Below are 15,114 nucleotides of genomic sequence, written 5' to 3'. Positions count from 1 at the left end.
TGGGAGACCTATGGGATGCTGGGAACCAAACCGGGTCCATCCCAGGTTGGCCGTGTACAAGGCAAATGATCTGCCACTGTGCTATCAATTTTGTTAAAAAAAAAGTTCTAATTTTTTTAGGGGCCGGAGAGACAGCATGGAGGTAAGGCATTTGCCTTTCATGCAGAAGGACGGTGGTTCAAATCCCAGCATCCCACATGGTCCCCTGTGCCTGCCAGGGGCGATTTCTGAGCCTAGAGCCAGGAGTGACCTCTGAGTGCTACAGAGTATGACCCAAAAATAAAAACAAACAAACAAAAAAAAGTTCTAACTTTTTTAAAGAAAATTTCCCAAATATAAGCCACAGAAACTTATACACACACTATTAAAATATCTTAGGAAGATGGAACTGGGGGATTTTTAGCAAGTTTAGCAATTAAGCCAGAAGGACAAGCACAGTATGAGATCACTCATCTGTAGTACAAAGAATACCTGGACAAGGCATTAAAAGGATATTCCTATCACTCTTGACTCCAAAATATAGAAAAGAGAATGACCGAGAGAAAAGAAATTGAGAAGTGAGAAGTGAGTGGGAAGTCTGACTCAATTCTACAAAAGCATTGCAAATACATAAACCTAGATGTTACCTAAATCTTAGCAGTCTAGATCAAGCTGCTAAGAAAGATAACCCAATTAGTTTTTCTGTAAATAAACAAAGATAGGTAAGAGGTAAAGACAGAGTTCTTGAAAATCCAAGTTATCAGTACTTACGACAAATGTAAAATCTTTTCCTTGGGTTTCAGTTGTGGAGAAATCAAGTCGACCTGGATCTATTGCCCCCAATTCCCCTAAACACTCCCCACAAAGCAGCCGAGCTTCAGAGTTTGCATCTTGGCAACCCTTTAAAAGTACTGTCACTAGTTGTGAGATAATAGGTTCTACTGTTTCACTATCCGTTGCATATTTGATCAGTCTTTCCTATTGAAAAAAGGTAAAGTAAAAGTTTATATATAGCATCTACAAACTGGTATACATTTCTAACTAGAAAACTTAAAGATTAAGAGTATCTGATACGACAGTAAGATAGCTCAAAGAACTAGAGCATGAGCCTGGCATATCAAATCCTCAAATTGTATTCCTGGCCTGCATGGCTACTCAAGCCCTGCTAGATAGACCTGTTGGCAAAAGAAGGACAACATCAATAGGCCAGAATATTGAACCATATGGCCCAAATACACGGGTTTGTATGTAAGGATTGCTTGTTACATCAGAGGGGGCTGGAGTAATAGTATAGCAAATAGGGTGCTAGCCTTGTAATTTTTTTTTTTTTTTTGAAGGCTTGGGGATCTATGGGATGCTGGGAACTAACCGGGTCCATCCCAGGTTGGTCGTGTACAAGGCAAATGCCCTGCCACTGTGCTATCAATTTTGTTAAAAAAGTTCTAACTTTTTAAAAGAGAATTTCCCAAATATAAGCCACAGAAACTTATACACACACTATTAGAATATCTTGGGAAGATGGAACTGGTCCCCTGAGCCCTGTCAGGAGTGATCCCTGAAATCAGAGCCAAGAGTAAGCCCTGAGCATCACTGGGTGTGTCACTAAAACTCAAAAGAAGAGAAAGCTATTAGATTACAATGGTGACAATGAGCAAACTTTACTGGAAATGCATCTTTATCTGCTCATAATGCGTGGACACACACACACATATAAATATAAATATATACATATATATATTCATAGTGTTCTATGGTAGTATCCATCAGTAACTTTTTTTTTCAATCCTCATTACCTATTGTTTTTAATCTGGTAGTCAGACTATTTCAAGTGATTTTCTCTTTTGAGCTATTAATAGGGGAAATTACATTAATGGATATTAAACATGAATAAGCCCTACAATACTTGGATAAACAAAAATTGGTCATAATATATAATTTTCTTAATGTGAAGCTGAATAGTTTGAGAGTAAAATGAATTTATTAGAATTTTATTATTATAATTATTTTCATTGATATATATATTAGTAGATGATTTAAAGTTGCAGTTTTGGGTTATACAGTTATACACATTATTAAAATATTGCTCCATTAAAATATTGTACATCTTTATTTTCTATGCTCTAGGACAATTTAAACAGGATTTGGGTTTTGTTTTTTGGGCCACAAATTCGGCGACTCTCAGGGGTTACTCCTGGCTCTGTGCTTAGAAGTTGCTCCTGGCAGGCTCAAGGTACCATATGGAATGCCGGGGACTGAACCCAAGTCGGTCAGCCGCATGCAAAGCAAACACCCTACTGCTGTGCTATCACTCCAGCCCCAAGGATTTGATTTTTGAAAATTTAATAAGACTTGTGATACTGGGCCTTGCACTTTCATCTAAAGATAGTTCTTTATATAGGTTATATTTCTTTTCTACTGAAGTCACTGTTGATAAATAACATCTTTTCATCCAGAAAAAATAGACTTAGGTTTATAAATTTGCTTTTCCAGGTTTCAAAGTAGCTTGTGATTTAAAAATTTATCTTGCTTCAATAGTCATTTTTAACATTTTAGGCTTTGGGGCCATGCCAAGCAATACCTAGGGGTTAGGTATTCCTAAAATTTACATGAAAAATTTGAAACCTACAGAACATGCCTAGTCACATAAACTGCTGCTATGCTTATAAATAGTTCTCCTTACGAAAATGCTATAACCTGTATGCATGCTATAACCTATAGCGTATAACTTTCAAATGAAGACCTAAAATCAATTAAGAAGTTCTGCAAATCCTGGTATTCAGTCTCAAAAGATAGCTCAGGATTACTGAACCTAAATTAAATGTAATAACCTATTATACCTAAAAATAAAAATTATTTCATTGACTCTACTGAATCTCAAACTAATGCCAATCTGTTGAAGAAATTTCCAACCTTTCTTTTCTATGATTTTTAATATGTTAAATATATTAAGATATATTAATATATCTTATTATACCTGATTTTTATACAGAGTTTCCTTCAAGCTTGTAAGAGCATGAATACGAACATCTACATTTTCATGCTGAATTGCTTTCATGGATAGTTGCAGAGTTGTTTGAAGATCAGTAGTCTCAGAAGTCTCCTACAGAGAGATGCATTTTCAATTTTTCTAATTAGTCACACTAATACCATTTTACAAAGTCTAGGGTTTCTTAGCAACTAAATTACACCTAGCAATTTATCAACTCTATTAAAGTAGTTTAATCCAATGAAAAGCAGTTACAAGAAAATGTCCATTTCTTGCATGATATAGCATATGTCAGTATTTCTGTTTTGCTTGTTTTGGTTTTGGGCCACAACTGGCAGCGCTCAGGGGTTACTCCTGGCTCTGTGTTCAGAAATCACTTGTGGAAGGTTCAGGGGACTAAATGGGATGCCAGGGATCGAACCTGGGTCAACTGCATGCAAGGCAAAGGCCCTACCTGATGGGCTCACATATATCAATCAATCTTAGTAAGTTTTTCCTTTGGAGTGGGAACAGAGGTGGACTTTGGGGTCATATCCAGTAGTGCTCAAGGATCACTCCTGGCAAGTTCAGAGAACCAAAAACGGAGCTAGGGACTGAAATGGGGTTAGTTACATACCAGGCAAGTTCTTTATTCCCTGTACTACTCAGTCAGTTTCCATTTTAAGCAATTATTAACGAGACAGATTTTCATTCTAAAATCTTTAAACAGAAAAATTTTATCCAACTCAATAATCCAATTTACAAGGAAACAAATTTATAGGTAGACACAAGAATCTTTGCTCATGGTTCTACCTAATGCTATTTATCTGAGACAAATGCTAAAAATTCCTTTTGAAAAATCAAATAAAAAGGACTCATTTAATGGGAAATAGGAATCTGCATACCATATATTACGGTTAGGTGTGATTCTAGGCAGTCCCCTACTCAAAATTTTGGAACTTGGGTATAATTTTGTACCTTTGATCTCCAAGAACTAAACTAAAATTAGAAAATACCTTTCTGTATTCCTGTAGAACTGCTTTAATCTTTTTTAATTCTGGATGATCAGGTAAAAAATATATTTCATGAAGAAAATCTTGCACAGCATCCCTAAGTGGAAAAAAATTAAATGTACAATAAGACATTCCAAGGTATAAAACAGCAAAAAACAAAAAAGGAAGGAGTAATGTAATAGACTGATCTGGCTACAGCCTAGCAAATTTTTGGGAAAATCTTAGAAAGAACTTTTAGAAATAAAATGTGGTCAGGAGCCAGAGAGACAGCATGGAGGTAGGACATTTGCCTTGCATGCAGAAGGACAGTGGTTCAAATCCCGGCATCCCATATGTCCCCCAAGCCTGGTAGGACCCAAAAAACAAAAAACAAAATAAAAATTATAAAATGTGGTCAGACTTTAGAAGGATTTGAAGTTAAGTAATTTGGAATTTACCAGGTAAATAATATAGAAAAGGCAACAGAATATCTCTGTATTATGCTATACAGTGAAAAAAGATATGGAGATGCTTTTTTTTTTTTTTTTTTTTTTTTTTGGTTTTTGCATCATACGAAGCAGCACTAGGGTTACTCCTGGCTCTACGCTCAGAAATCGCTTCTGGCAGGCACGGGAGACCATATAGGATGCCAGAATTCGAACTACCATCCTTCTGCATGCAAGGCAAATGCCCTATCTCTATGCTATCTTTTCAGCCCCTGGAGATGCTTTTAAGTATATACAACATAAAGATATTAGATAGTCTAATGGTTAAAATGCTAATAAAACTTAGTAAGAAAGGTTACAATTAAGATAGATAAATTAGGGCCCGGAGAGATAGCACAGTGGTGTTTGCCTTGCAAGCAGCCAATCCAGGACCAATGGTGGTTGGTTCGAATCCCGGTGTCCCATATGGTCCCCCGTGCCTGCCAGGAGCTATTTCTGAGCAGACAGCCAGGAGTAACCCCTGAGCACCACCGGGTGTGGCCCAAAAACCAAAAAAAAAAAAAAAAAAAAAAAGATAGATAGATAAAGTATGGGGCTGGAGAGACAGCGCAGCTGGTAGGGTGTTTGCCTTGCAAGCGACCGACCCAGGACCAATAGTGGTTCAAATCCTGGCATCCCATATGGTCCCTCATGCCTGCCAGGAGCAATTTCTGAGCAGAGAGCCAGGAGTAAACCCTCGAGCGCTGCTGGGTGTGGCCCCCCCTCCAAAAAAAGATAGATATAGTATGGGCGGAGTGGTGGTGCAAGCAGTAGGTTGTATGCCTTTCATGTGCTGACCTAGGATGGACAGTTCGATCCCCCAAGCCAGGAGCCATTTCTGAGCAAATAGCCAGGAGTAACCCCTGTGCATCACTGGGAGTGGCCCAAAAAGCAGAAACCAAACCAAACAAACAAACAAAAAAAGATCTTCAATTCTTCCAAAACTGAAGGACTGAGTTTCAACAAATATTTATAATTAAGGTGTTGTTTTTTAATAATATATTTTTGGGCCACACTCAGTGACACTCATGAGTTACACCTGGCTATGCACCCAGAAATCGCTCCTGGGTAGGGGGTCCATATAGGATGCCGGGGAATCAAACTGCAGTCCATCCTGGGTTAGCTGCGTGCAAGGCAAATGACCTACTGCTGTGCCATTGCTCCAGCCCCCTATAATTAAGTTTTATTACATACAATGGAGGCAATGTCACATGTGAAATAACTTCAATTCAATATATACCAACTTAAAGCCTGTCAATTATTTTTGTTTACTGATAAATTCCAAAAAGAGTGTGAGTAGTTCTTTATTACCAACAATAATCCTCATACTGAGATAAAAATAAAGTCGTTAAAGTTGCTTTATTGTTAACTTCAATGATAATAAATACCTGTTTTCAATGATGAGGTAGTAAAATATAGCTGCCGTTTCTTTCGGTTGTATATATATGAGAGGTAACAGAGCTACAATTACATGACTGAGAAGAGAGCCTAGATAGGAGTGATCCAGGCAACGAACAAAGCAGTCCCAAGCTCTATGGCAAAAACAAAAAACACACAAAAAGTTAAAAAGTATGTAAGTGTATCACCTGTAAATAGAACAAAGACATACACAAAATATAAAACAACTGTTCAAACAATAGAGATCAGAACTATATACTCAAATAGAGTGATCTCAACAATATAGTAAGCCTTACTTATAGCATGCTACCTTTTGGGAGAAGGTTAAAGAAAACTCATGTGTTACACACATTTAATGTACTTTAAAAGGGGAAGTATATACCACTAGTCTTGAAAGGTGCCAAGTTGATGAATTATCCCCTTTCACAGCCCAGTACAGAGAAGCCCACTAAGTTCAATATAGGAACACAGTAACACAAAAGGCTCAACCAAGCAACAACAGCTCAGTAAATCCTCAAGCAATGACTTCAATAACACACTATTATGATATATACAAAAGGAAGTATTTAAAAATTCATAAAAATAAGAAAGCTACAGGGATCAGGAGTGGAACATTCATCTTTACTTACGCATTTTCTTCCTTATTGGACAGTTAAATTAATAATAAATAGCAATTGCATATGGACAAACAGGTAAATAAGAACTTACACCTAACTTTTCAGAAGCTGAGTATGAACTTTTCAGATCCTGAGCATATGGAACTACATGAATTAAAATGGGAAATACAAATGTTTTACAGGATTTTTAAATTAAATTTTAAAAAAGCAAATTTTCCAAGTTTTAAATGAACTGAAAATATCAAGTTAGTGGTCACAAACACACACACATAAAAGTGTTCTTCCTATGAGTAAAATGTTATTTAACTATATTTCCCTTATAATGTACAGTACAAGGACAAAGAGAACTTCTAAAGAAGCCTAAATTGGGGCCAGAGTGATATAGCACAGTGGTAGGGCATTTGCCTTGCATGTGGCCAATCTGGAAAAAACTGGATTTAATCCCCAGTATCCTATGGTTCCCTGAGCCTGCCAGGAGCAATTTTATTTATTTATTTATTTAATAGTTTTATTTTATATTTTTTGGGGGTCCACACCCGGCAGCACTCAGGGGTTACTCCTGGCACTATGCTCAGAAATTGCTCCTGGCAGGACCATATTGGATGCCAAGATTCAAACTACCATTTGTCCTGGATTAGCTACATGCAAGGCAAACGTCCTATCCCTATCACTGTGCTATCTCTCCGGCCCCTGGTTTTTTTGTTTGTTTTTTTTTTTGGTTTTTGGGTCACACCTGGCTGTGCTCAGGGGTTACTCCTGGCTGTCTGCTCAGAAATAGCTCCTGGCAGGCACGGGGGACCATATGGGACACCAGGATTCGAACCAACCACCTTTGGTCCTGGATTGGCTGCTTGCAAGGCAAACGCCGCTGTGCTATCTCTCCGGGCATCCCCTGGTTCTTTTTTTTTTTTTTTTTTTTTAAGGCCATACCGGTTGGTGCTTACTTCTGGCTCTGTGCTAGGCAATCGGTCCTGGAGGTGCCCGGAGAGATAGCACAGTGGCATTTGCCTTGCAAGCAGCTGATCCAGGACCAAATGTGGTTGATTCGAATCCCGGTGTCCCATATGGTCCCCCGTGCCTGCCAGGAGCTATTTCTGAGCAGACAGCCAGGAGTCACCCCTGAGCACCGCTGGGTGTGGCCCAAAAACCAAAAAAAAAAAAATCATTCCTGCCAGGCTTGGGGGACCATGTGGGATGCAGAGATTCGAACCACCATACATCCTGGATCAGCTACATGCAAGACAAATGACCTGCCACTGTGCTATCTCTCCGGCCCCTGTCAGAAACGATTTTTGAGCACAGAGCCAGGGGTAATTCTTGGGTGCTGCCGGGTATGACTCCAAAACCAAAAAGAAAAGAAACTTAAATTGAAGCCAGTAGTATTACTGCCAGCAATAATATTTAAATTAAAACAGGAATTAGCCAATCCTATATGCTGAAATCTCAATGATTTGAAAAATCTGTGCAGAGGGTACTTAAATTTCTACTTATAAGAGACACTAAGTAATATTGTAATGTGACATGGGCATCTCCTATGCAGTTTTATGCAAAACCCCAATAATTTGGAGGAAATACATCTTTTTTTTTTTTTTTGAAATACATCTTTGAGACAATTGAGGACATCTCAATGTTGACAAAGTTTTGGATAAAGTTACAAATTCCTGGGGCCGGAGAGATAGCATGGAGGTAAGGCGTTTGCCTTTCATGCAGGAGGTCATCGGTTCGAATCCCGGCGTCCCATATGGTCCCCCGTGCCTGCCAGGAGCAATTTCTGAGCCTGGAGCCAGGAATAACCCCTGAGCACTGCCGGGTGTGACCCAAAAACCAAAAAAAAAAAAAAATAAAAAAAAAATAAAGTTACAAATTCCTTTAATTTTAAGTATATAAGCATGATGCTTCGGGAACAGGAAATGAACAACTCAGAGATCAGGGTCATGTGCTTTCCACATGCAGGACTCAGCTCAACCAGGCAGTGCACAGGATTGAGCAACACCTCATCTGCAGGCCTTAGTATGGAACTAATTGACCCGGTTAGAGAAGTATCTCAAGAACAGGTTTCTGGGGCCGGGCGGTGGCGCTCGAGGTAAGGTGCCTGCCTTACCTGCGGTAGCCTAGGAGACGGACCGCGGTTCGATCCCCCGGCGTCCCATATGGTCCCCCAAGCCAGGAGCGACTTCTGAGCGCATAGCCAGGAGTAACCCCTGAGCGTCACCGGGTGTGGCCCAAAAACCAAAAAAAAAAAAAAAAAAAAAAAAAAAGGAACAGGTTTCTGGGCCCCTGAGCAAAACAAGATTTAAAAAAAAAATCTTACTTCAAAACACACACAAAAAAATCATTTTAAATCCCTTATCCATACATAATAGTTATGTAAGTATTTAAAATAAATAGTACTTATTTATAATTCTATTTAAATATAATTGAGGGTCGGGGCGGTAGTGCAGCAGTAGGGTACTTGCCTCGCACATGGCTGACCCAGGACAGACATGGGTTGGATCCTCGGTGTCCCATATAGTCCCCCAAGCCTGCCAGGAGCGATTTCTCAGTGCATAGCCAGGAGTAACCCCTGAGTGTCACCAGATGTGGCCCCAAAACCAATACACACACACACACACACATACACACACACACACACACACACACACACAAATATAATTTATAAGTACTTGTGATACTGGGGTTTCCTTTAAAACATTCAAATACAACTCAACAGCAGAACACATGACTGGCACATGTTAGACTCTGAGTTTAAGGATCCCGGAGTGTAATGACCTTGGACCAGTGTCCCAGCAAAGCAGCCCGGGAGAAAGAGGGAAGGGGCTGGGGGCAGGGTGGGGGGAGGGTTTGAAACAACTTATCATTCTATTCCCAGTATGAAGTCTGTCACTGCTGAGGGCGTTTCTTAAAGAGACAGGTAATTTACTGGCCAGAGAGGGAAGGAAGAGTCCTGTAGGTCTGGGGTTTGTGACAGAGTATAGAGAAAGGTAGAGGTGAAGTAGGCAATAACTCCCGATGCTTCATCTCCAGGCCTTTGGCCCAGTCAGGCTGGCAGGCTCTACTCTGGACTCTCCTGCCTACACTCCCTCCCCCTCAAATGTCAAACATTTTCCTTAAATACTTACCTAACCTAACCGTTTAAGGGGGCATGTCCAAGTCCAATTCCCATTACGAGATTAACATTACATATATAAACACCAAAATACTGCAATTGCACTAGACACCTCCCCATACATACACATTTCACCCCCTACTCTCAGCACTGAACTATAGTATGTCCTGCCCCCAGAAAAACCAGTGATGTTAAAAAAAAAATTCCGCCTAACAATGAAAATGGCGAAGGCAGACCGAATAATTAGGATTAGCTATGCTGGCGGTATCTGCAGAAGCTAGATTATCAGGTTTGTTACACCATTTCCTGTTTTGCAGGATGTTTAAAAAAAATCTTATATAGTAAAATATTTTTAAAATGAACACATAACCTCAATATAAATAATCTTTTTTAGTTCAATTTCTAGTTTAGACCAAACTTCCTTCAAAGAAAAAAAAAATTCAAGTTATTGCCACTAGAAAGTACAAAAAGATCTAATGAATTCAGCATTTTACCTGCAGCATAGTTCAGGAAAATCATCCTTAAATCGAAGGCCGGTTCTCAGTGTAGTCATCATCTTCACTCTCACAGAACTGACATGTTTGGGCCCCATCAATTTCATCAAAGACATTAAGCTGTTCAAGGCCTAAGAAGTAAGTAGGACTTTAAAATAAAGTCTATAAACTATATAAACTGGCAAAAGCAAGTGTGTCCCATCCTAATCTCAAATTACTATCTATTCTTTTTTTTTTTTTTTAAGTTTTTGGGCCACACCCGGTGACACTCAAGGGTTAGTCCTGACTCTGCACTCACAAACTGCTCCTGGCTTGAGGGACCACATGGGACACCAGGGGATCAAACTGGGTCAGACACAAAAGAGAAAAGAGCTGGAAGTTACAGCTCACTTCATGAAGCTCACCACAAACAGGGATGAGTTTAGTTAGAGAAATAACTACATTTTGAACTGTCCTAATAATGAGAATGTACGAGGGAAATGGAGAGCCTGTGTAGAGTACAGGCGGGGGTTGGGTGGGGAGGAGGGAGACTTGGGACATTGGTGATGGGAATGTTGCACTGGTGATGGGTGGTGTTCTTTACATGACTGAAACCCAAACACAATCATGTATGTAATAAAGTTGTTTAAATAAAAAAAAAGAAAAGAGAATAGCTTATACTTAATAACTGATTTTTGAATATTTGGAGCCAGAAGAAAAAGTTATGTTTTCTACATATTATGAGAATTCTATTCTAGTACTATGTAACTCAATTACCTACCATTTTCTTATCTTCGATGCCAACACTGGAGCTCAGTAATTGCATATTAAAAAAGGCCAAGATACCCAACAACTTGGGTTGCAAATAATCAGCCTAAGGGGAGAATAACAACAACAAAAAACACTTAAGTTTTATACAATAAAATTTCATAAACCAATTATTTAATGCTATTTTTTGTTATCTATATTAGGATACTGAAAATAAACATCTGGTAAAGTTTTCAAAAAAGCTCACAACTAGATCCTGCTATTTTTCCTTCTTGCACAGGGTTAAATGTATTGAAGTTCCCCGACAATTCCTGTTTGTTTTTAATTTTTGGGCCACCCGACAATTCTTGTTTGTTTTTGATTTTTGGGCCACACATAGCAGCCCTCAGGGGTTACTCCAGGATCTGTCAAATCATTCCCGGAAGACTAAGGGAATCACATGGGATGCCAAGGATCAAACACAGGTTGGCCTTGTGCTAGGCAAATGCCTTACCGGTATTCGGTCCTGTTGGTTTTGTTTGGGGACCGTGGTGATAGGTGTTCAGTAGTTACTTCTGGCCCTGCACTCAGGAATCACTCCTGGTGGACTTAGGGAGGCTGACATGGGATAACAGTGATCAAACCTGGGTTAGCCATGTGCAAAGCAAATGCACTACTATACACTATGACACAGATAACCTTACCTCTGAACTCTTTCAATCTTACCAATAAAAATAACCCATTGATTTGACTATTTTTAAATTAACATTTAAAAATCATTTTATTTTCAATCTTGAGTGCTTTTTGTTTGTTTTTGTTTTGGGGCCACACCTGATGACGTTTAGGAGTTATTCCTGGCTTTGCACTCAGAAATTACATCAGGCTTGGGACCATATGGGATGCTGAGGATCAAATCTGAGTTGGCCATGTACAAGGCAAATGCCCTCCCTGCTACTGCTCAATTAACATTTTAATATGTATCATTTTTTCCCAAGACACAACCTATATGTATATACCATGAGTCCAAAGCTCAGAGGTTTGGACTGAAATATTAAAACTCTAAAAGTACCATAATATAAAGCATATAGAAGCAAAAGACCATGAGCATAAAGTGTCTTATTATTGAGAACATATTTTATTTTTAATAGAATGTAATCAATCAACACTTAAAGAATGATTTAAAAAGAAATTTTTGAAGAAAAAAAAAAGGTAAATTTTTGTTTTGTTTTTTTGAGCCACACCCGTTTGACGCTCAGGGGTTACTCGTGGCTGTTCCCTCAGAAATTGCTTCTGGCTTGGGGGGACCATATGGGACGCTGGAGGATCGAACTGCCGTAGGCTAGTGCTTGCAAGGTAGATGCCTTACCTCTAGTGCTCCAGCCCCCCAAAAATAAATATTCCAAATATCACAGAGTAGAGAAAAAAAACAGAGCTCAAAAGATAATCAATGGGCAGGAACACAGGCTTGGCATGCAGAGGCCTAAGTTCGATCCTCCGCACATCCATGCTATCTCTCCAGCCCTGGAAAACTACTTTTCAACTGACAAAAGTTCAGTAAAATAATGAGAATAGAGTTCAATTAGAATAAAGTGAAGAATGAACATGAAATAAGAAAACAGAGATAGAAACTTCTCCAAGTATCTTACATTTTTCAGTATCTTTTTGTTTGTTTCTGGACCACCACACAACATGGTGCTCAGGAGTTATTCCTGGCTCTGCACTCACCCATCCATACCTGGGAGAAGCTGCTGGAATGGAGAATAATAATGCTGGCTGTGAGAAGGAGTGAAAGAAAGCGAGAGCAGAGACAGCAAGGACGCATAGAGGGCAGCTGAAAGAGGCTGCATGAAAAGCTTAGCATAGAAGCCATGTGAGAAAATGCACATGGTGGTTAGGGCGTGGAATAAACAAGCTGACTCTGATGAAACTGATCTATGCCGTTATCCTGTGCCTTCAGACCCCCGGAAGAGGCTACAGGTGTCGTGCCATGCCAAGAAAGGCCTCACCCTAACCTAGAACTTTATATTTTAAATGTAACCAACAGTGTTACATTAAAAAAAAAAAATAAAGCAGGGGCCAGAGAGATAGCATGGAGGTAAGGCATTTGCCTTATATGCAGAAGGTGGGTGGTTCAAATCCCGGCATCCCATATGATCCTCCCAGCCTGCGAGGAGACATTTCTGAGCATAGAGCCAGGAGTAACCCCTGAGTGCTGCTGGGTGTGACCCAAAAACCAAAAAAAATTTAGAAAACTTTTAAGTAGTAGTAGAATGCCCCTCCTGAAGACAGGGAAGAGATGGGGGAGAACGTTGGAGGTGGAAAAGTGACACTAGTAAGGGGGATGTACACTCAATGACTGAAACCCAACTGTGAACATGTCTGTAACCACGTGCTTAAAGAAACAAATTGTTAAAAATAAAAGTAGTTATAGAAAATTTTTTTTACTCATTGGGAAAAAATATAAAATCATTTAAAAACACAGTTTGGGTGCTGAAGAGATGGCACAGTTGTATGGTGTTTGCATTGCATGCAGCCGATCCAGGATGGACTGTGGTTTGAATCCTGATATCCCATATGGTCACCTGAGCCTGCCAGAGGTGATTTCTGAGTGCAGAGTCAGGAGTAACCTCTGAATACTGCTGAGTATGACCCAAAAAAGCAAAAATCAAACAAACAACCCCCCCACATTTTGAATACTAATACATGGCTATTAATAACACACATAATTTGAATCATAAGTCTTTGCAGAATAAATATCCAAGTTAAAATTTATGCAAATTTCTGGGCCAGAGTAATAATAGTGGGGAAGATGCTTGCTGTGCAGACATCTATCTGAGCCAAGTTTGATCACTGGCACTCCATATAGTCCCTTGAGCCTAGGCCTGATCTCTGAGTGAAGAGCCATGAATTTCTAGTACTTGTAAATTGAAAAATAAAACTTTTTTTTCTCCAGCTCAGTAAGAAAAATAAAAGGATAAAACCACATGCCATATTCCTTACCATTAGTTCAGATGATGCGATCTCTCTTGGGCCTTGATATGGATCGTCACTAGATGCAAATGAGGCAAGTATTGACAAACCATTGAAAACCTGTTGGTAGTGCTCTCCAATACGCAGCAATAATTCATTATGCAATCCTTGAAAATCCTGTCTCAAGAGGCTCCCCAGTTCAATTTCTGTTTCATTCTAATTAAAAGATACATTTTATTAAAAAGTTCTTCCCCTTCCATATACATCTTGGAAATAGGTATACTGACTTTATTAGCACGCTGTCATAAATCATAAGCTACCATTATGGGTAGCATGTCATAAACCCTAAGCTTTACATCAGGATAAAAGATTTACTGATAAAGTTTTTAAAAGGCTTTGGGAAAGGACCACCTGATCTCAGTCTTTCTCATAGGCCTCCCAAGGTTTATAGGTAATGAAGAGAAGTGATTCGACTTTATTTTGAAATTAAATGGATTTTAAAGTCAGTCCCTAGAGCCAGGGCAATAGCACTGTGGTAGGTAGGGTGTTTGTCTTACACACGGCAAACCCCAGATAAACCCCAGCTCGATTCCCAGCATCCCATATGGTCTCCAGAGCCTTCCAGAGCAACTTCTGAGCACAGAGCCATGAGTAACCCATGTGCTGCCAGGTGTGACCCAAAAAAACAAACAAACAAATAAAAAGAACGCCACTGTGCTATCTCTCTGGCCCCAGTTTTCCAAAAGGTCTTAAAACATCAACTCGTTCATAGACACACAATCTGCAGGGATGAAATAGAGAGCGTATTGTTATCTTTCTGGTCAGTCTGAAGCAATTTAAATTCTAGTTCTATCACTGATTAGTTATGTGTGACTTGAACAAACTTGACCTAATTTGACCTTTCTGTGTACCTATGTCTTATCTATAATATAGGATATTAATATTCCTGTTATTTAATTGTCTATGATGATTGTTTATCCAAGTCTAACATATCAAGCATTCAATAAATGTTTTAGGCTTTTTAGTTTTTGATTTTTGGGCCATACCTGGTGACGCTTAGGGGTTACTCTTGGCTATGAGCTCAGAAATCGCTCCTAGAATGGGGGACCATATGGGACACTGGAGGATTGAACCATGGTCTGTCCTGGGTTAGCCTCGTGCAAGGCAAACGCCCTACTGCTGTGCCATCGCTCTGGCCCCTCAAAAATGTTTTAATTCCACTCTACATTTCTTTCTCAAAAATAACTTTTTTTTTATTTGTTTGTTTTTTTGTTTTTTCGGGCCATACCTATTTGATGCTCAGGGGTTATTCCTGGCTAAGTGCTCAGAAATTGCCCCTGGCTTGGGGAGACCACATGGGACACCAGGGGATCGAACCATGG

The 15,114-nt window shown here is 39.4% G+C and overlaps 1 protein-coding gene across 1 annotated transcript in view; it reads right to left on the bottom strand.

Annotated features, from left to right (window-relative positions):
• The window catches only part of ATR (ATR serine/threonine kinase), a 104,654-nt gene that overhangs the window by 64,082 nt on the left and 25,458 nt on the right, over positions 1 to 15,114 (bottom strand). The window contains exons 16-22 of the mRNA XM_049785944.1: positions 13,763 to 13,948; positions 10,797 to 10,889; positions 10,037 to 10,167; positions 5,810 to 5,953; positions 3,961 to 4,054; positions 2,954 to 3,079; positions 751 to 957 (exon numbers count right to left, since the gene is read on the bottom strand). Coding sequence (XP_049641901.1) covers positions 751 to 957; positions 2,954 to 3,079; positions 3,961 to 4,054; positions 5,810 to 5,953; positions 10,037 to 10,167; positions 10,797 to 10,889; positions 13,763 to 13,948 — 981 coding nt within the window. The remainder of the gene's footprint in view (positions 1 to 750; positions 958 to 2,953; positions 3,080 to 3,960; positions 4,055 to 5,809; positions 5,954 to 10,036; positions 10,168 to 10,796; positions 10,890 to 13,762; positions 13,949 to 15,114) is intronic.

This window comes from Suncus etruscus, chromosome 13 (genome assembly GCF_024139225.1).
Source record: "Suncus etruscus isolate mSunEtr1 chromosome 13, mSunEtr1.pri.cur, whole genome shotgun sequence".
NCBI lineage: Eukaryota > Metazoa > Chordata > Mammalia > Eulipotyphla > Soricidae > Suncus > Suncus etruscus.
This window is presented reverse-complemented; position numbering and strand designations above follow the sequence as displayed.